Source organism: Tenrec ecaudatus, chromosome 2, assembly GCF_050624435.1.
Source record: "Tenrec ecaudatus isolate mTenEca1 chromosome 2, mTenEca1.hap1, whole genome shotgun sequence".
NCBI classification, from domain to species: Eukaryota; Metazoa; Chordata; class Mammalia; order Afrosoricida; family Tenrecidae; genus Tenrec; species Tenrec ecaudatus.
Genome location: NC_134531.1, coordinates 51,609,334 through 51,632,296, shown reverse-complemented (window position 1 = coordinate 51,632,296; position 22,963 = coordinate 51,609,334). Strand labels below are relative to the sequence as shown.

Below are 22,963 nucleotides of genomic sequence, written 5' to 3'. Positions count from 1 at the left end.
CATCTCTGCAGTAAGCACTGCCACATCCTGGGGGTTGGAACAACTCCCAGGTTGGGTCGCCTCTTGGGAGCCCTCTCTTTGAGCCCAGGACAAGTGTCTTCCCAGGATATGCAGCTTCCTTTGATGTGCCTGCAGCTGCCTGTCTGCCGAGGTTCAATTTTCTCTGAGAGAGCACCAGAGCGAGCCTGCCTTTCCTCTCGCCCTGAACTCATTTTCTACCAAAGAGGCACCAAGTGCACAATCCCAGGCAGGGTGCAGTGAGCACTAAGGTGAGAGAATATGAAACAGAGCTATTGCTGATCACTGTGGCATGCACCTAATCAAATCAGTAATATCCTAGTAAGTCCTTTGGAAAATACGAGTCCTCATATCATAGTGAGTTATATATTAGGCTGCTAATCTCTAGGTTGGTGGTGCAAACCCAGTAGGCATTCCCCCAACAGGAAGAATTATGAGGGAGGTTGATTCTCATCATTTAGTCTCGATTCTTTTTGATAGAGTCACTGTGGAACCCTGAAGTAGCAGGTTGTGTGCTAGGCTGCTAATATCAGGGTCAGCAGTTCAAATCTAATACGCACTCTTTACAGAGAAAAATGAGGCTATCTAAAGATTAACAACTCTGGAAATCCTAGAGTATTGTTTTGCTTTGTTTTACAGGATCATCAGAGATTTAGTAGGTACCTCATTTTCAGTACATTTGAAGTTATGGAGGTCTCGCAAACCAAACATAATACAGCGCTACCGTCATCCAAATTCAACAGCCGCTCAACAGACACCGACCGAGTCACTGCAGCCCCGTGTGTCAAAGTAGAAACAATATCAAAGCACTTTCAGGCTCAAAAAGAGTCACTCCCAATGCTTCCTGAAATAATCAAGATCATGATTTACAAAATCAGTACCTCTAGGATCCTTTAAAATGGCAAATTTCCTGAGAATATTACCTTTGCACTTTGAAAGGTAATCTAATGGTAAAAGTCAATGTTTCTTCTCCCAATAAGGAAAAAAGGAAGCTCCGGGGTGAACAAATTGCTTAAAAGTCTACAGCTCCAACTTTAAGCAAACACACACAGAGTAGATTGGAGGAATTTTCACTTGACAATTACACTTGTAATTCTCCTCTGAGAGAAGACACAAAGAAGTCCTAAAATTGAAAAGAAAAAAAAAAGGTACTAACAGAAAAGTAATCCGATCATATTGATTTATGCAACAGCCTGATAATCACCCTGTAGATGTGACAGAACACAAATGTCACTGTGAACTGTAAATGGACAGTTTACAGATGCTGAGTTGGAGAAAGCTGGAGTTCAAGGGTGCCTTTGTCGTCACAGAACTAGTTTATAAGTTTCTATAAGTTTGCTTCCTAATCATATGTATATATTTACTTTGATAATTTAAAAATAATTTAAATCTATACCTACAGATGAGGAAATTAATTGAAGGCATTTAGAATTGGTTTATAATGGTGATAAAATTGTGATATTTTCATTTTTATATTCGATTCATATGCTCTACTGCTAATTTGACAAGTTAAGGCGAGTGACACACTTTTTAAAGAGCAATGAGGCTCTTTTGCTGTGGTCTCTCTCTCAATCCTTTCTTTCCCCCTCCCCCCTTTTTCTCTTCTCTCTTCTCTATCACCTTCTTCTCTCAATAAAAACCCATTTGGATCACACACACACACACACACACAAAGAGCAATGAGAATTAGCTCTGACCAAGTAGCTCTTGGAAGAAATGGGTGTGTGTGTGTGTGTGTGAATAAGATAGTTTACAGATTCTCTTAAAGTGCAAAGAAAATGAACTAGAAAATTAAAACACAAATACCTCAAATAACAATATTAGCACCTTCATTCCTTCATTCATCCTCTCCCAGAAGTAAGGCTCCAGAGTACAAATTCAGCGTTTCCCATCTTTTCCTCACTGGTTCTTTTTTGTGTTGACTACTTTTCTACTAGAATCCCATATCCACATACAAGAACAGATAATCCACTGAGATCACAGTACTATTCAATGTCTGATGTTCACTCTTTTTATAGAACCTAGTCCTTTTGTGATAAAATCCTTTGATAGTTTTCCTCTGTGATTTCTGCCCTGACTTTAAAATCAACTCTAATTCCTAATTCAAAGGATGAATAATATTTAATTCTATTTTTGTTTTTTTTAACGATTCACACAAGATATTTTGCTTTGGATATTTTAGGTGAACACTAATACACACTAAAAAATTATCATTTTGTCTCCCAATATTTACTCTTTCCTGGTTTTATATATTAATATTTTGTTTCATTAAATGATTACCACATACTTTCTAGACATAGTAGGATCCTGATTTATAAAGATAGCTAAAAAGCACAGTACAGTGTTCCTTTGACAACCTTATATGGATTGAAAAAAAACTAATTGTAACAAGAGTAAACAGCTTTGTTGAAAAATAAGTTAAAGTTGTAAGAGTGATTTTGAATTTCACACTTGTGTATTACACAGAAGTGTTTTGTTCACTGCACTTCCATAAATGCAACAAAATTAAAATCTCAAAATATAAGAGTTGAAAGCGATTGTAAGTACAAAGAAAAACTGAAAGTGCTTTAGAAAACAAGGAAAAGTGTGTTTCAGCCTTTATTTTCAAGGGCAGGTTGTACATAATAAATACAAGCATTAGGTATTTTATTCAGTACAGAGCTCACATTGTAAACATTTAACCATTTTCGTCATATATCTGATGATCTAAAGTCAAAATCCCCTTGAACAGCTCAAGTCTTCCGCCGTTAGCTTCATGGAAATCAGGTTTCCACATTACAATGGCACAGTGTTGCTTGAAAGGCTTCTGCTAAGTGAAAATGAGACCCAGTCATTTCTAAACAAAGGTGCATCATATCCTATTGCGCTTGTTTCATAGGATCGATAAACACTATACAGTAAGACTTAGGGTTTAGACATGCAGTCTGTCTAAAACTCCTGAAGAATACACTAAGAATAAGCAAGACATTTAGAATGCTTTAATCTTCCCAGTCAACACCATTTGTATCAGCAACTGTAATGCTGTTATAACTTTCAGCACTTCACATTAACTAGTCAATACGAATTTCTTTTCAAAGGTGGGAATGAGAACAGAAGGACAGGAGATATGAGTGTCAGCTTTCACACTTCTGTTAAAAATTCAAAAATCAAAACTATTTTCTTGTCTGCATCAAAACTGTACCACAAACTTGAATGTTTTAGATTTAATCCCATGACTCGTCATCTACTGGATTGGGAGTTTGTGAAGAAGAAAATCCTGCTGTGTTCAAAGTGCTCTTTCCTTGGAAATTCTTTAAAAAAGAAAGAAAAATTAAATTTTAAAATACTTTAAAGTACCATCCTTTATATCTTATACTGAAATTGTACCAAGTCATCTTTCAGCTAAATAATGGATCAATTTATAATATAAACAAGCCATCCCCCCCTGTGAATACTATACCTTTTAAAAAATCATCACTGCAAACTAAAGCAGGGATGAGAAAGTAATGGGGGTAGAGGTCAAAGAAGCTAAATTAATGGAAGCACCAACCCCAGAAGGTAACTGAGACTGCTTCTACAATGTGGAAACTGTAACCAATGACACTGAGCACTAGGTATAGAAAATGTTCAACAGAATTTACTCTGTAAACTTCAACAAAACACAGTAAAATATAAACATGGCATAATTGTCCTATAATTACTATAATGCTGCTGCTATAATAATGAGGCTAATTATTAAAATTAAATTAATAAGACAGCTTAAAGTTAGTGTCCAGGTTGAATAGCCGGGCCTCATGCTCTCTATACTATGTCTCCTCAAAAGCATATTAAGAATTTAATTCTCACGAAATTAAGAAAGCCAGTATTAACCTGGAAGTCTAAATTGTACAGACAATGCCAGGAAAAGCATTTTAAGGCAATGCGTTGATACACAGGATGAGCACGAGTATTTAATGACTGTGCTGCTTCCTCCTGCGCAAACGCGGCACTGCCTATAAAACTGAAGCGTCAGAAAAGATGCCCAGTGACTCCTCTTTTTTCCAAAATGATTTTATTGGGAGCTAATACAATGATCTACGTTGTTATTTGATCAGCATTCCAGATATCATGGCTCCCAGCATAAAATTTGGAATATCCCCAAATTAGAATTTTAAATGTTACACAAATTAGGGAAAGGAGAATGTTCAATACATGTATCTCAAATTCATTAACCTTCAGAACCAAATATGCATGTGGACATAAACTTTAAAAAATATTAAAGAAGCTACCTTCTAGGCATCAAATTAGCTGCTTGACAGTCACTTTACATTTATATAAAGTAACTGGAAGCCCAGGTCTGACATCTCCCCTCAGCTTACCTTGCGGGTATCAACTGATGCAAAGACGTTTCCTCTTGTACTACCACTGAAGCCTGGAACAAATGTACTAAAAGCAATTTCTTCCAACCAAGCAGGAACATCCTGTTGTGCCTTTAAAAAATAGTAGTTTCATATTTAGCATGCATAGATATGCCGTGTATATACATGTGCTAAAATGTCTATTTTCTTTTTAAAAAAATCATTTTATCGGGGACTCATCCACCTCTTATCCAATCCATACATCAAATTGTGTCAAGCACATTTGTACATATGTTGTCATCATCTTCAAAACATTTTTTCTACTTAAGCCCTTGGTATCAGCTCTTTTCCCTCCCTAATGAACACTGGATAATTTATAAATTATTTTTCTATGTCTCATACTGACTGATGTCTCCCTTCACCCACTTTTCTGTTCAGTCCCCCTGAGAGGGGATTACATGTAGATCATTGTAATCAGTTCTCCCTTCCTTCCCCTTTTCCTCCTGGTATCGCTACTCTCATTATTGGTCCTAAGGGGCTTATCTGTCCTGGATTCCCTGTGTTTCCAGCTCTTATCTGTATCAGTGTACATGTTCTAGCTGGGCTTATGATAGTGAGGGGAGAGAAAGCATTAAAGAACAAGTGGACAGTTGTATGTTTCATCGGTGCTATACTGCACCCTGACTGGCTTGTCTCTTCCTTATGACCCTTCTGTAAGGGGATGTCCAGTTGTCTACAGATGGGCTTTGGGTCTTCACTCCACACACCCCCTCAGTCACACTGATAGGATTTTTTTTGTTTCAGGTCTTCGAAGCCTGATATCTGATCCCATGGTCACCTCATGATCACACGAGAATGGGCTTCTTCCATGTGGACTTTGTTGCTTCTCAGCTAGCTGGCCACTCCTTTATCTTCAAGCCTTTTAAGACCCCAGATGCTGTATCTTTTGACAGCCGGGCGCCATCAGCTTTCTTCACATTTGCTTATGCACCTATTCTGTCTTCAGTGGTCATGTTGGGAAGGTGAGCATTATGGAATTGCATTGAGGGAGTACTTGAGTAGAGGCCAAATGTCCATCTGCTACCTTAATACTTAACATATAAATATATGTACATGGCTCTATTTCCCTATCCTTATATTTACATATGCACATGCCTGTATTTAGACCTCTTTAAAAGATGTCCTTTTGCCTCTCAGTTCTTTATTTCCTTTTCCTCTTGTCCCACTATCATATCCAGACTTCATTTGGGTTTTAGTAATTCCTCTCAGCTACATTGCTCTTGATCAAGCCCCACCAGGCAACCTATACCCCACCCTTTGCCATCGATTTTAGATCACTTGTTGTTCCCTTGCCCTCAGGTTGGTTGATCCCCCCTCATTTCCCATGTACCCCACTAAATCATTGGTCACATTGCTTTCTCCTCCGGATTGTTTATCCTACCTACCTTATCTAGATAGACATACAGAAATAATAATAAGCACAAAAACAATACAGAGCAAAACAACAAAAGGAAAAAAACAACAAAGTAACAACAAAAATGCCTGTTTTCAATGATAAAGTAAGAACACTAGCTGTTTAGTTTTTTTAATTTTTAACTTACATCTGATAGTATTTTCACTAAGGGTTGTGCTATATGGCTATCTGATTCAGGATCAAAAAAGGAAACAGCTCTGCCAGTATTCCCACAACGACCAGTACGTCCAATTCGATGAACATATTCATCAATGGCAGAGGGAAGATCAAAATTGATAACATGTTGAACATTTTCTATATCCAGCCCTCTGGCAGCTACTGATGTAGCAACAAGAACTGGGCACTTTCCACAACGAAAATCTCCAAGAGCTTGCTCTCTCTCTCTCTGCTCCCGATCCCTTGAAGGAAAAGAAATCATTGAAGACAATTATTAATGTGTCCCATACAAGTTTTTAATAATAGTAAAAAGAGAGGCATTTATCATTAATGTCTATTTCTTTTTTTTTCATTAATGTCTATTTCTGACACACCAAATAGTATTCTATTTCCTTTCAGGCTAAAATTTTATTGCATCCTCATAATAATTTGAGGTTGGTACAATTATTCCCATTTATAAAAGAGGTAAGAGAATAGCTAAGTAGAGCAAGAATACAAATTCAAGTAAGGTAAACATTAACTCTCACCTAGTAATAATCTCTATATCAATATGTCTTGAGAAAAAAATTTAAAACACTTATTAAAATTATTTTCTCAAAAATACTTTTCAAAAATAATTTCAGAATTCTACAAGGTCAGGAATAATTTAGGTTGACTATTAAAGTGTCAAAAATGTTATTTTGATACGACATTTTTAAGCATGCCAAGTGAAAAACAGTGTATCAGAAAAACAGGATTCAGGAAGAGAAAGACTTGCATCTAAGGGCTAGAGGTTCTTAAGTCAGGGACCCTTCTATGAGGAGGAGTCGAGCAGGGCAAACCACTAAACGCCCTCTCCCTTGCCACATAGTACTTAAAAACCAAGAATGAAGATGCAGAATAACTAACAGTTTTGAATTTGAGAGAATGTGGATCTAATTCAAGGATTATGTAATATTAGTCTAATATACTGATACTTCTTAATAAATGCCAAATAGAGGTAGGTCACTTCTTCATAAGGAAATCATATGAATCTATTCACCCATGAATACTTGTAGTTGATATTTTTTCTTGACAAAGAAACGTCGCAATAAAATCTGCTTTTTTCTTAGTTTCAACAAAGACCATTGTTCTTTCATCACCTATGAAACAATAAAACAAATGAGTAAAATTCAAACTACAGAATTAGAAAAACAAGGGGCAGGCAGGAAATCTTGCCTGTATCCTTAGTACACTGAGAACAAGGCCTGGTTCTTAATAAGTCAAACATTTCCTGAATAATAAATAAATAAATATAAAGACCGTTTTCTTAGTTCAAGGACTAACAGAAGTTGCTTGATTTTCCTCTCCCTGGCCATACCAGGAAGTAGAAACTCAGGAAAAGGTAACTGAATCTACCTACCAACTCTAAGTTATTTCAAGTTTTTATCAGGTCCTCCTTCCTTCTATAAATGCCTTTGCTCTCTATCTCCTAGGACAATCCAATCCATTATTCTTTAATAGTGGAGCTCAATCAAGGCTGCCAACTCGACAATATTTCTTGTCCCTACATAACCTCAATAGAAACCCAACCATCTGCAAGTATCTTACTCAAAAACTCAAACTCACAGCAAACAAATTAATGCTGACTCATTGTGACCCTTATAGGACAGGGCAGAATTGCTCCTGTGAGTCTCCAAGGATATAACTGTTGACAGGAGTAGAAAGCTCCCTCTTTCTCCCACAGAATAGCTAGTGATTTCAAACTGCTGACATTGAGGATTGCATCTGAAAACTGCCACCATGCCAGTAGTATCTTATATATAAATAAAACTAAATGATAGCCTTAACCTCCCAGAGTCTTAGCTTAAGTAGTATTTCATAGTTTAAATAGTTAACTCTAGGCTTCCCTTTTAGTTTGTCTCCAGTTAAATATTTAGACTTTTATTTATACTCCTTAACAACCCTGGGAGGCTAAAGGCTATTATTTATATTTATTTATATATAAGACATAAGAGATAGTAAGATTTCAAATGCAATTTTTAAATACTCTATAGGCAAAATATTGAATGATGCATGAAGTGTCAAAAAAAGATGTAGAGAATACAAAAATCACAGCACCAAAAAAAAACTAGTCCACATTCCACCATTTCAGGAAGTATGAGCCAAACCAATGGTGCTGAAAGAAGTGTAAACAGCACTGAATGCATCAGGCACAAACAAGGCTCCAGAAGGTGATGGGATACCCACCGATATGTTTTAGCAAGCTCAGGAAGCACTCAAGCGTCTATGCCAGGAACTTTGGAAGACAGCAACCCAGCCAACTGACTAGAAGAGATTCATATTTGTGCCCATTCCAAAGAAGGGTGACCCAAAAGAATGCTCAAACTATAGAACAGTATCACTGATTTCACATGCGAGTAAAATACTGCTGAAAATGATCCAACAATGGTTGCAGCAGTACACTGACAGGGAACTTCTAGAAGTTCAGGCTGGATTCAGAAGAAGACATGCAACAGGACGATCACTGCTGATGTCATATGGATCTTGGCTGAAAGCAGAGAATACCAGAAACATGGTTATGTTTCCTTGGCTGTATGCAAAGGCATTTGCATTCGCCTGTGTGGATCATAGCAAACTACAGACAGCCTTGAAAAGAATGGGAATTCCAGAAAGCTGCATTGTGCTTATTTGGAACATGTACATGGAGCAAGAGGCCGTTGTGCAAACAGAAGCAGGGAACACTGGTGTAAAATCAGGCAAGCTGTCTGTCAGAGTTGTATCTTCTCACCATATCTGTTCAATCTCTATGTCGAGCAAAGACCCTGCATTATATGCAGAAGAGTGTGACAGCAAATAGGAGAAAAGTTCCTAAAACCTGCAATATACAGATGACACAACCTTGCCTGCTCGAAGTGTGGAGGACTTGAAGCACTTGTTGAAGAAGATCAAGGATTGTAGCCTTCAGTATGGATTATAACTCAATGTAAGGAAGACAAAAATCTCCATAACTGGATCAATAGGTAACATGATAAATGGAGAAAAGGTTGAAGTTGGTAAGGATTTTTTTCTTGCTTAGACCCATAATCAATGCTCATGGAAGCAGCAATCAAGAGATAAAAAGACAGACTGCAGTGGTCAACCTGCTGCACAAGACCTCTCTGGCACGCTGAAGAACAAAGATGTGACTTTGAGGACTAAGGTATGTATGACCCAAGCATCGGTGTTCTTCATTGCTTCACAGGCACGTCAGAGTTGGACACTGAGTAAGGCAGACCCCAGTAGAAGTTTCCATGCATTTGAATTGTGGTGCTGAAAACGGCTATTGAAAGCACCCTGGGCTGCTAGGGCACACTGGTCTGTATTGGAAGAAGTAAAATCAGAGTTCTCTTTAGAGGCAACGATGGCAAGACTTCATCTAACATACTTAAGACATATTGTCAAGAGACCAGTCCCTGGAGAAGGGCACGATGGTTGGCAAAGTGTCAGGGCAGCGAAAAAAAAGAAAGGCCCCCAATGAGGATTGACCCAGGCAATGGATCAATGGTCTCTGGCAGCGGAAAAATTGGGAGGATGGGCCCAGATCATGCAGTGCTTTGTCCTGCTATGCTGAAAATAGCTATGGGCTGGAGCCAAGGTGATGGCTTTGAAAGTATAAGACTTTGAAATGACAAATAAATAAGAGGTCTGTCCAAAGCACCCTTTGGGCTATCTGTGCTATTTATTATATTTCTTATTTTACAAGTAGTCAGAAACTGATAGCAATGCAAATAATTCTTTTCCATTGAAATGCAAAGAAGTTCTCTCTGAAACACGACTTGATCATTGCCCTGTGAACAGTGAACATTTTTGCAGTGATGTATAAATTAATTTTAGCATTAAGTTAGCATAAATTCATTGTAGCCTAGACATGTAAGTGTTCCTTGCATTCTCCTTTGAACTTATATTTTACCTTTTTCTTTATACCTGGAAGTTTTCAAAACAGTTTTAATTTACTGTTCTCCCTACAATGTTAAGAAATGCTTCACAATCAATTCATGCCACTGATTAAGGTTAACAAAACAGTAATATTAAAAATACAAAAAAATCATTTTAAAATATCAGAGTCGTAACAAGAAATAATCCAATCAAGATAACTATACCTATATTTCGTAGAATTTCAACAAGTTTCTCTCGTTTTGAATACTGGCCAACTTGGAGAACGGTCTGCTGAACATCTCTACATGCTCCACCCACTTGTCCAACAGCAACAAACAAATAATTTGACTTTAAAAACTCCGCAGCCAACCTTTAAAGACAAAAGATTATTCCTTAACTTCTCCTCCTCCATTAGTGTGCTTTCAATAATTAATTGGATAATGATTACAATGCCCTAATAAGGTTATTGTATCATCCAAGTGTTCTTTTTAGACAGTAAGTTTCACATGGGCTAAGTGTGCCAAGCTGTGTGTGCCCATTCCCAAGACTGGGTTACTGCATGCTCTGCATTACCACATATGCATGGGTAGTGCTAACACCACACATGCAGTAGCACAGTGCGTACACAATTCCGCGTGCGTATTATGAGCCCTAACACTGGCTGCTCTATGCAAGCCCAGTCAACACTGGGTCCAGACAGGGGTTAAGAATTAATAATAAAATATAGCAGACTAAGTACTGTAAATAAACGTACTGCATATCCAAGACCAGAGAAATACTGATACTTGTATTCAGCAACGCTTGGGTGGAGCAAGGGGGCGTGACCAGGCACAGGTAAGACTGTAAAGGCTACGTCATTGGTCACAGCCCTGGAGAAGAGCAGAAGCGCAGACGCACCCGACATACATCTGACAAGGATCCGGTGCGCCCCAGGTACCAGCACACAGAAGTGGGCAGGTTCTTGCCCAGTAGGCACGGACAACACAGAGGCTGCAGGCGTGCAGGAGCAAAGGTGAGTGGTGATATCGGCAGTCATTGGACCACGCACAGAGGCTGCAGGCACCCGCAGATGAGTGGGAGAGACCGGAGAACACCTGCACTGCACCAGAGTAAGTGGGGACCCTCACTTGAATATAAGCTGAGGGGCGCTTTTCAGCATTAAAAAAAATGTGCTGAAAAACTCAGCTTATACATGAGTATATACAATATTTGCATGGACCTCCCTTTCCATTCCCGGAAGCATTCACTGAGTGTGTTTGGTGTCGGGAACATAATACAGAAACAAGCATGACCGGTGTCTGACTTGCAGGCTCTCCCATCAGTAGATACAATTATAGTTGCAAACCCATTAAACTTTTTAGAGTCCCAGCAATGAACACTTACAGTAGTTCAAGAACTGTGAAAGTGGTTTTAGAGTTTCTTTCATAAGCTACAATGAAACAGATCCTATACATATAGAACAGTCTGCAAGTTTAACGGTTAGCCTAAGCAAGCTGGTCCATTATCATGGGCGCCCCCCACCCTGAGACTGACAGCCTGACAGAACACAGTAGCACCTGGCTGAGGGACAGGGCTAGCTTAGCCGTAACTTTTTATGAAGATCATCCACAGGCTGCAGTATGTTCGTTGAATCAGGATCTGGGAACTATGGGATATAAGGAAGAGTGCCCCACTATATACCCCTTGGCCCACTTAGGGAACCCACACTTCCCATCCTAGGATCTGAAGCTTGATTAGCAGTCCTCCCCACAGAGAGAGAACTGGTACAAGAAAGGAAACAGGACTTTTACTGTATAATATTCCGTACATCCTGTCTAGGCACTTAGGGCTTCCTTTGCCAAGGGCCCAGTAGGCAGGTAGAGAAGTCATCATCCTCAGAGGGATATATCATTCTATGAATTCACCAGACAACATGATATAGTATGACTTCTCAATTATCTCTCAACAGGTGGTTTATTTTCTACCTAAGACCCAATTCTCCTAACCTCTGTAAATTTAGGTTGGAAGAAGGGGCTTACAATAAAAAAAATTCATTTACTAAACATTTTATTAAATCATAGCTAAGTACTTGCTACAAAAATAAAAATATTTCCCCAAACCCAGAGAAACTCACCATGGCAAAAAAAATGTTTATATACACATATACTTTAAAAAATGTGTTAATAATGCAAACCAGAAATTAAAAAGAAATACAGACATTTAGGTATATATTAAAATTATGTTTAAAAAGGATAAAAACATACTTTTGAATTTCCTCTGGAAAAGTTGCGCTAAACATAAGGGTTTGACGCTGTTCCTTTGGTGGCATTCCTGGGCAAGAAATTAATTTCTTCATCTCTGGCCCAAAACCCATATCCAGCATACGATCAGCTTCATCCAAAACTAAGTATTTGACTTGACGCAGACCAATCTTCAGAAAAATTTTAAGGGTTATTAGAGAAAATGTCTGCTATTTATTAAACCCTTCTTCACAATTCTATCTATTAAAATATACATAAGGTTGAAAACTAGTATTCAATGTAAAATATGATAAGCACTGTTCTGGCTGGGTAGTGCTATTACTATTGATTTCCAATTCTCAATTTTCTCTAATGTCGTAAGACGTTTAAAAAAAGGCAATACTGTCAGTAACGCTCATTTACAAAGGCAGACCCATGCATCACAAAAAAGCAGAGCGTGTGAAAACAATCAGTATGTGCTGGTCCCATGGCGCTAATCGTTGGGCACCCTCCAAACAAGATGTCCAACACAAACTACAGTCCAACGGCCACCAATGCTCTAACCTTGCGATAGCACTCATCTGCTTTTTCTCCCACTCAGTTTGAAGTGCATGTAACCCTTTCACATTAGTAATAAAATTTCCATTTTCTAATCACTCAGGAACAACTTGGGAACATCTCTTACGTTTGCACAAACATTTGTGCTTATTAACAGCACACATTTGCAAAAAGAAAGTAAGTGACTTTGGAGCCATTATGGAAGACTTAGGTGAGAACAAGGGTGCCATTAGTGATTATCCTAAGAAAAATGTCTTACATCGAAAGAACATGTTTTCAGTAATTCCTTTGGAGAAGAACCTTTAAAAAATTAAGTGAGGTTCATTTAAAGTAAACTTGAAGTACAATTTAGAGGTGTAGTAATCTAGTATATCTAAATTAACAAGCCCACAATCTCTTCTTAAAAATAGAAAATTAACAAGTCTGGTTAACATCACACCCATCATAACACAAGAGACAAAATTACTTATAACACGAAACCATTTTTCTAAGAAAAGATTATATTCATCAGGATTTATGAATACATGTGTAGTGGTGCACCTGTCTCTCAGTGCTGGAGATGGGGGTGATGTGGACAAGAAGGGCTTAAGACACAGAATATAAACTCTGGAATCAGACATCCAGAATAGGACCTTAGTTCTTCTATGCCTTAACAGAGCTGAGAAAATGGAATAATCTGACTCAGTTTCCCCCTACCCCAAGAACAAAATGGAGCATACTATCTCCTATTCAGAGGCTCTGCATTGCCCTGATGAGTTTGTTTGGAACACATAGACGGTGCTCTAATAAGTAGGAATACTTTTCTTTCCCTCATTCTTCCCCTTCCCATAACAGTCCCCCCCCCCCCGCTATTTTGTTGTCACTATAGGGCCTACCTTTTCTTTACCTATGATATCCATCAGCCTCCCAGGTGTAGCACATAACACATTGCAGCCTTGTACTATCTGTCGAATCGAATGTCCCAACTGGGTTCCCCCATAGATAACAACAGCTCTTACGCAAGTCCTATTGACAAAGAAAATAAATATTATTTTCTAGTGATTTGAAATCAGGCACTTAGTTGTTTACAGTAAGATGAGAACTAAAATCCATTTTTAAAACACACATGGATATACTTAGAAGAGTATCCTTAAGAAAATTAAGTTCTGTACAGAAAGCAGTGGAAAAGTTATGTTGAAATCCACTAGCAGATGACTGCACGTCATCGATCTGCACCACACAAGAAAAAATCTGGAAGAGTCCAAATCAATAGGCCTCTTCGATCAACTTAGAGAACTGAAGTCACAAGGCAAACTTCTCCCCAAATTCAAACAAATAAGCTGACACAACTTACATGTAAAAGAAACTGTCACAACTAAATAATCCAGCATCAGACAGAAATGCTTAAGGGTAACTGCCTGAAGAGTTAGCAGGGATTGCACTAGGTAAAAAGTGCTGGTCTCACAGTGGTTTTACACTGGACTGCTAACCACAAGGTCAGTAGTTCAAAACCATCAGCCACTACTCAGGGAAAAAAAGGGGCTTTCTGTTCCTGTAATGAGTCTCAGAAACTCACCGGGGCAGTTGTACCCTGTCCTGAGGTGTTTGAGCTTTCTGTTTGTTGGAGATGAAGTGACGATAACTCCCCACGGGCCAGCCTTAAGGGGGATTCAAATTTTCCGGATATTTATCCCAGAAGCCCCTTCAGCTTCTCACTATGAAGCTCTAAGAAAAATCTGTGTGTTTCTATACTGCTTTCAAGAGAAGAAAAGCAAACACTTTGAAATAGTACTCAGCTCTCCTTTACCCTCGTGAAAATCTACTTTACTAGAAACAAAACAATATGGGTTTTATTGGAGTCTAACTGACAGAGAGGGATGGATTCAATTCTATCCACCTCTAGCTTCCATCTGCACAAGTCTGTTAGTTTGTCAGACGGTGGGGGCGTGTGTTGGTGGTGGACATATTTCAGAACAGCTTTCAGATTAAAGCAGGCTACTAAAACAGAACGAGTCGCTGAAACCCTTATGAACAGCAATGAAATGTGGTCTGATGAAGTGTCAGAAGATAAGCCGGCTGTGATGGCATTCAAAGTAGGACTGGCAACTGAGGGTTGCCTCCTCGGAATGTCGGCCTTAATGACATGGGTGGAGCAAAGCTTTCAGAAGTTTCATTTGCTGAACTCAAAATTGTACAACTCAAAAATGAGATGAATAGCTGTGAATATCCATTAATTGATGCATGTAATGTATGAAAAATAAATCTAGGAAAAATTGGAAGTTGTCAATAATGAAATGGTGCACCTAAAGACCAGTATGTCAGGCACTAGTTAGCTGAAATGGACTGGTATTGGCCATACTGAATTAAGACAGTCATAGGGTTTACTACCCTAGGACCGATAAATTCAAGAAGGTATTGCATTCATCAAAAAAGAACATTTCAAGAGCTATCTTGAAATGCACTGCTATCTGTGACAGGATAATTGATCTCACATGCAAGTTAGACTGCATTGATAATTAGTGGTGATTGAAAAGTGTAAGCTGGAAACAGGTTTAGAAGTTAGAAAATATTTTATGCTGGATATTGACAACAAAATTTTGGAAGACCAAGACTTTACACTTGATAAATATGGCCCTCTTAACCATAATTCCTTATGTGATACATAATAATTCTGGATTTCCTGTGTCTGTGGCTGTGGTCCCATCTTCGCGGCAATATCGGCTAACAAAGAGGTATGGATGAGACTGAGTTCTGACCTGAGTACAGGTATGTATCAGACCACATTGTTTGTTTAACGGTTCTCTTAATTACTATTTCTTGCAAGAGATGGACGTAATTGTGTGTTACATGTGAAAGGAGAAAGAAAACTTTCTGGAGTTGCCTGGGGAAAAGCCTGGCTGATTAGCATGAGTATGAGGCCAATACTTACTGGAAACATCTTGCCAAAGGTCCCAGGTCCTATGTGCATAAATAAAGTACAATCCAGGGGATCATTTGCATTTGGGTGAAATTTGATTGCACCAACTAACGCCCACCAATCTTTCCTTGCGCGCGTCTGGTAAGAAGGTGGGGAAGATACTGGTAGGATTCCCATGAGTAATTGTAAACAGGATTCCCTACAGTGCCATCCTGCTGCATATGTAGAGTTCTCTGAGAAGCAGGAGTGTGATCTCATCATCTATGAGAGCCATGAGTGGAGCACGTGTCCTCTGGCCCCAGCATCTGGCTTACCCTGCCTGATTATTAGACATCTTAAGGCATTTCCTCAAACTTTGAATTCTATGGAACACTGCAGCAATTCGCAGAACCTGGACACCTGAGGGAATATACTGGAGAGGAGCTGGGGTGGGGTGGGGTGGATGGAACAGACAATCACCTTGCAGTAGCTGGATTTTGGGGGGACTTTTTTACTCTCCTACTTCCTGGGACTGGTTGGGTATTAATTCTTACCACAATGGCAGATACTTTTGTTCAGTAGCATAAGCATGGACTTTACCAAATGGGATACACAGGAATCAAATCAGAAAATACAGTAATGAAATATACAAAGATCTACAGCTAGGGAAAATACATCACTTTTTTCATTACTATCGTTCTACCTCCATTATCTAATTTTAATGAATATATTTTAAAAGATAGTTATCGCCTTATAATATTAAAAGTACACTTTAATCAAGTTGTGCTACTTAGGTGAATATATTACTATAATCGTTCTTCTTTAACAAAATAGTTAAGAAAAGCCTCTCAAATAATTTTTCTTTCTTTTGAGTGGCAATCTAGAGGTACTTACCCAAAGGAAAATTTTCTGGCTTCCAAATAGATCTGGTTAATCAATTCTCGGGTTGGTGCTACAATGATACACTCTGGCTCCTGCAGCTCCTTGAAACGACTGGCAGTTACTCCATCGCGCATCATATGAGCCAAAATTGGCAAAAGAAAGGCAGCCTAGAGATTAAATTACATGATTCACACATCTTATAATGTGTCATCTTTTTCCTTTTGGAAAATGATTGCTTACAACCCACGGCCTTCAAATTCTTCTCCCATCTTGCTTGTAAACTTAAGATGATAAAGAAATACGGTGGGGGTAGAAAGGGAGAACTGATTGCAAGGAGCTATATATAACCTCCTCCCTGGGGGATGGACAACAGAAAAGTGGGTGAAGGGAGACGTCTGACAGTGTAAGACATGACATAGTAATTTATAACTTATCAAGGGTTCATGAGGGAGCGGGTGGAGGGAGGAAGGGGAAAAATAAGGAGCTGATACCAAGGGCTCAAGTAGAAAGCAAATGTTTTGAGAATGATGAGGGCAACAAATGTACAAATGTGCTTGACACAATGGATGTATGGATTGTGTTAAGTTGGATGAGTCCCCAATAATATGATGTTTTAAAAAGGAAATAATTTTCAATGCATTGAATCTTCAGCATTGAGGTCTTTATGGTCATACAATATAAAGTTTTATAAAATATTTCCAGTTTTTAAAAAATATGCTCATGGGTTCTAGATATATCAGTAAGATTAAATTATTAAAGAGGAGAATATACATGGAATAAAACAAATCACTGAATCTAGCAATTATTCTAAAAAATTCTTTGTAGTGTAGTAATGAAATTATCAGAATACACAACCAAAGTGGTCTACCACTAAACCCACTGTGATCCATTCGGATTCATAGTGCCCTGACAAGACAGAGGAGAACTGCCCCCAATGATTCCTGAGGCAGAAAGCCGTTACTCTAGCAGACAGCTTCATCTTTTCACAAGCAGCACCGGATGAGTTTCAACAAATGGCCTTGTGGGTAGTTGCCCAGTGCTTTACCCACAGCACAACCAGGGATCAAGTGGTCCACAAGCAGAGCAAAACTAGAAATTATTCGTTTAGTTTATTAAACATAATACCCTGATTAAAGTGAAATGTGAAAAGGGAAACTTTGTGCTGTAGTTTTCTCATTAAGCTACACGACACTGACATCTACCTTGAAGACCATGTCTGAAGTAACTCAGCAACATGTGTATCATTCAACTTGCCTATTTCCATTAAACTCAATCATGGCGGCTGAGTAAGATAAAACCACAGGTATGTATTGTACAATGCTTCCAGCATCACAGCAACACATAAGCCAACACAACACAATAAACTGACAAACAGTGGTGGATGCTGGAAGCTTTGTCACTGGTATTTTAAATACCAGCAGTCACCCAAATTCAACAGGTTTCAGTGGAGCTTCCGGACTAAAAACAATGACGAAGGAACTTGCTGTGCACTTCGGAGGAATCAGCCACAGAAAACGTAATGCATTACATCGAAACACATCAAGACACTGAAGGCCTAATGAATAGAAGCAGAACCATGTCCACGATGGTGCCGTAAGATGAGCCCCTCAGTTTAGAAGGATTAAACACTGGCTGAGGAACAGCTACCTTCTCAAAAGTCAAGTCAGCCAGAATGACATGAATGGAGTATAGCCTGTGAGAATAAAACTTCCTGGACCTTTATTTACTGGTGGGCATACATGACAAAAAACAGCTGTAAAAATCTAATAATCATAACTTGCAATGTACCAGATATTAATCTAGAAAAAATGGAAGTTCTGAAAAATTCAGTGGAACAAGGAGCTGACATAGGCGTATTCGTCATTGTGAATGAGGAAAATCACACGTGGTGGACTATTCTGGGTCTGACACAATCAACGGCAATGGCACTGCCTTCATCATCCAAAGGACAAGACCTGCCCTGAAGCACAGTGCTGACTGTGATAGGATTCTATCTATCCTTTTTCAAAAAGCGCCAATCAATACAACTATTATTCAAATGTATGAACCAACTGAAAAAGCTAGTGATGAAAGACTGGAGAATTCTACCAACATCTTCAGTCTAAAATTGATCATAACATGCAGTCAAGATGCACTTATAATTATTGGTGATTAGAATGCAAAAGTTAGAAACTAAATATGGTTGAAAAATATGGCTTTGGGGTTAAAGTTGGAGGTTTTAATAGAATTTTGCAAGACCAATGACTTGTTCATCACGAATACCTTTTTAAAATAAACAAATAGTGGCTATATACATGTATGTTTATATATGTGTATGTGTGTCTATGTATACATATATGGATCTCTCCATATGGAATACACAGAAATCAAATGGGCTGCATCTGTGGAAAAATATGATGGAAAAGTTCAATAACAGCAGCTAAAATCAGGCCAGGGGTTGACTATAGAACAGACCATCAATCTTTCATATGTAAGTTCAGGATAAAGCTTAAGAAAATGAAAACAAATCCATGAGAGCCAAAATACAACCTTGAGTCTATGCTAGCTGAATGTGAGAGCATCTCAAGCACAGGTTTGACGCACTAAGCACTAAAGACAGACCTAGAGAAGTTGTGAGAGGCTATCAAGAAGATCATTCAGGAAGAAAGCAAAAAAATTTTAAAGAGCAAAATGAATGTCAGAAGAGACTGAAACTTGCTTTTAATTGTAGAAAGCTAAGAAATGATGAAGTCAATTACCTGAATAGAAAATTTCAAAGGGTAGCTCGAGAAGACAATGCCAATACTATAATGAAATGTGCACAGCACCAGTTAGAAAACCAAAACGGAGCTCTCTGCTTCGACCCCCTGCCAGACATCCCTGTTGGCAAGCCACACAGAGACACACTGAAGGCAGCGAGAGCCCTGGGGAGCTGGAGGAGCCACATGGAGACCCCAGTCAGTGCTGAGATCCTTCCATCACCACTGGATCCACAAGACTTCCCACCCACCGGCCTGTGCTCTTCCTGCATTTGGCGTCCTCGCGTGGCTGCATGAGTCTGAAGAGGGATTTCTGGACTAGTATTGACATGGGGCAATATTGGACTTGAGAGATTTTATTTGGGCTGGGATGTTTCCTTAATGTACAATTGTTTTTTGATATAAATTTTTCTCTTATATACACACACACACACACAAAAATCAAAAAGAAAAAGACATTCATCATACCTTAAACTGAGTTATCTACAGAAAAAAATTCAAGCCTAGAGATGCAGTATTGAAAGATTCTATTAACAAAATAAAGGAACCCTGTAGCATAGTGGTTACTCATCTGGCTGCTAACCCCAAAGCCCGCTGTTTGAAGTCACCAGCCACGCCTCAGGAAACAATGAGACTTCTACTTCCATGAAGGGTTATAGTCTCAGAAACCCAGAGACAGTTTCCCCCTTATAGACATCAACTTCATGGCAGTGAGTTTGGTTTTTGGCTTACAGGCAAAATATGGAATGACATAGGAAGCATCAAAAGATGTTAAGAACACAGAGTCATGTGTGACCAAAAAGAACTGGTCAACATTTTACCATTTCAGGGGGTAGCATATGAGCAAGAACCAATGGTGCTGAAGAAAAATTCAAGCTACACTGAAAACATCAATCAAAAACAAGGCTCGAGGAATTGATGTGATACCAACTGAAATGCTTCAGCCAGCTGATGAAGCACTGGAACCACTCACTCAACTCTGCAAGGAAATTTGGAAGACAGCAATTTGACCGGTTGACTATAAGAGAGATCCATATTTGTACCCATTCCAAATAAAGATGACCCGATAGAATGCTCAAGTTATACAACAATATCTTTAATATCCTATGCAAATAAAATGTTGCTGAAGATCAGCCAACACTGGTGGCAGCAGTACACTGACGGAGTTGCAAGAGGTTCAGGCCAGATTCCGGCGAGGATGAGGAATAAAGAATATCACTGCCGATGTTAGATGCATCTTGACTCCAAGCACAGAATACAAGAAAGATATTCACTTGTGTTTTATTCACGATGCAAAGACATTGGACTGGTGGATCACAATAAATTATTTAATAATCTTGAGAAGAATGGGAATTCCAGAACATTACATTGTGCTCATGCAAAATTTGTACATGGCTCAAGAAACAGTTTTTAACAACAAAACAAGGGAATAGTGCATGGTTCAAAATAAGGAACGATGTGAGTCAGGGTATCCTCCTCTCACCATACTTATTCAATGTATATGCTGAGCAAATAATCAGAGAAGTTGGCTTATATGAAGAAGAATGTGTCTTCAAGATTAAAGGAAGGCTTATTAACAACCTGTAGGATGCAGACGGGCACAACTTTGCTAGCTAAAGTGAGGAGGGCTTGAAACACTTGCTGATAAAGATCAAGGTGTGCAGTCTTCAATATGGTTTATAACTCAATATAAAGACCAAAATCCCCACAACTCAACCAATAGGTAACATCATAATAAATTGGACCCACAATCAATGCTTTCAGTTAAGAGATTAAACAAAGTTATACATTCAGTAAATCTGCGGTCCAATGCCTCCTTTAAATATTGAGAAGCAAGGATGTTACTTTGAGAACTACAATGTACCTGAACCAAGTCATAGTATTCTCCATTGCTTCATATGCATGTGAGAATGGACAATGAATAAGGAAGACACAAGAGTCATCGATGCATCTGAATTATATTCAAAAGGACAAACAAATCTGTCCCAGAGAAGTACAGCCAGAATGTGCCTACAGGGCAGTGATGGTGAGGCTTCATCTCACATGCTTTGGACATGTTATCAGGAGAGATCAGTCCCTGGAGAAGGATATCATGTTTGGTAGTGGGTCATCAAAAGAGAAAGACCATCAACAAGATGGATTGACACAAGTGCTGCAACAACTGGCTTCAACGTAAGAACAACTGTGAGCAATGTGCATGTGTGGACAGTGTGTCAGTCTGCTGCTCACAGGGTCGCTACGAGTTGGAACCGACTCAATGGCATCTAGCAACAAGATGTTTTCATAATGACGACAATGTTTTCTGGGAAACAGAGTGGTGTGCAATTGGAATCTGTTTTGAACACCCTGTTATTCATAAGCAGTGTCCATATAATCTGTAGTTAAATCCTCATAAATCTTATTATATTAAAACCTCATGATGGGAGTTTGGGGGAAATGGGGAGCTAGTAATAATGATTATAAAGAAGAAGAAAACTGACTTATTGTGGTAATGATTACACAACCCTTCAATAAGGTTTAAGCACTGAATTGTATGCTATGTGAACTATGTCAATAAAACTGTTAAAAAAACACGTTTTAACCTTATGGGAGTCCACCAAGGAGCCCAGTGGTACGGTAGGTTAAGTGTTGGGCTGCTAACACAGAGGTCAGCATCTGACTCCACCAACCCCTCAGTGAGAGAAAGAGGAGACTATGGGCCCCTGTAAAAATGTGCAGCCTTAAAAACCCTAAAGGGGGGCAGTTCTACTTTCTCCTAGAGGGTTGCTTTGAGTTAGTATGTACTCAGTGGCAATGGGTTTTTTGCTTTGGGAGCCCAGTAGACAAAACTCAAGAGCGGTATCCACTGGATAGCTTTTCCAGGCAGGCAAGGCTTTTCGAGGACTGGGTCGGGGCTGAGCAGCTGGATTAGGACCTTGTGCAGGGGAAGGGCGGCAAAAATGGAAGGCTGCACATAAAGGTAACCACAGGGACCGCATGTGCAGGTATGAACATATGCTTACACGCAGCCACTGCACAGACACAGGAGGGGCAAGAGTCCAGCAGGCACTGACCTGCTCCTTAGTGAAAGGCAGCATGGCTACTGGGCAGGTGAGTGACTCAAGAGGAGAGGATGGAGGTGGCTCTCAGGGACTGGAAGGTGCACTAGAGTCCCACTGCTCTGACAACCTGGGGGGTTGGGGTCTTTAAAACCATTTCAAGAAAATAATAAACAAAAGGAGAACTGTTTTCCCTTTTTAAAAAATTCTTGAGTCCACAAATACATATTCTGTCAAGAATTGCCCAACAGGCATTAAATTCAACGCATATCTATAGTATGAACCAGGGCAGATGATCCATCTCCGAGAACTCTAACAATTGACAAGCCTTTACATTAGTCTTACGACTCTCCTGGTCTCACACAGCAGTTATTTAGAATTAGTAAAGCCTGAGGTCACTTCATGCAACATGTCAAGTCCAAGACACAGCTATTTCTCATTCTTTTAACTCCAAATGTGTTATCAGTTCTACTACAGATATTATTTTGTCCTTCTCTCAGTGTTTTATACACCTCTGTGCTCGGATCTTTAATCATCTTGTTTTAATACTACCATGTTCCAGAAGAAGGCACATTAAAAATGAATTAAGCATCTACAGACTACACTGCTACCCTAAAAAATATATCAAAACCTTTTCTTTAGAACAATCCAAAGCCCACTAAAATCAGAAATCAGAGAGCAAAAGCAAAAGAATGAGCATTTATGACAACTCATTGAAGCTATCGACACATCCATGCAGTGAGTTTCAAGTTGTCAAGTCAATTCTGACTCACAGCGAGCCTCAGTCCAGGCGCCCCTGGAGGCGTACTAGGC

The 22,963-nt window shown here is 39.1% G+C and overlaps 1 protein-coding gene across 1 annotated transcript in view; it reads right to left on the bottom strand.

The window, feature by feature from the left end:
- Positions 1-2,685: 2,685 nt before the first annotated feature.
- Positions 2,686-22,963, bottom strand: part of DDX4 (DEAD-box helicase 4) — a 55,489-nt gene continuing 35,211 nt past the window's right edge. Inside the window, exons 15-22 of the mRNA XM_075543021.1 lie at positions 16,387-16,541; positions 13,493-13,622; positions 12,084-12,250; positions 10,065-10,210; positions 6,986-7,085; positions 5,936-6,206; positions 4,356-4,466; positions 2,686-3,308 (exon numbers count right to left, since the gene is read on the bottom strand). Coding sequence (XP_075399136.1) covers positions 3,222-3,308; positions 4,356-4,466; positions 5,936-6,206; positions 6,986-7,085; positions 10,065-10,210; positions 12,084-12,250; positions 13,493-13,622; positions 16,387-16,541 — 1,167 coding nt within the window. The 3' untranslated portion in view covers positions 2,686-3,221. The remainder of the gene's footprint in view (positions 3,309-4,355; positions 4,467-5,935; positions 6,207-6,985; positions 7,086-10,064; positions 10,211-12,083; positions 12,251-13,492; positions 13,623-16,386; positions 16,542-22,963) is intronic.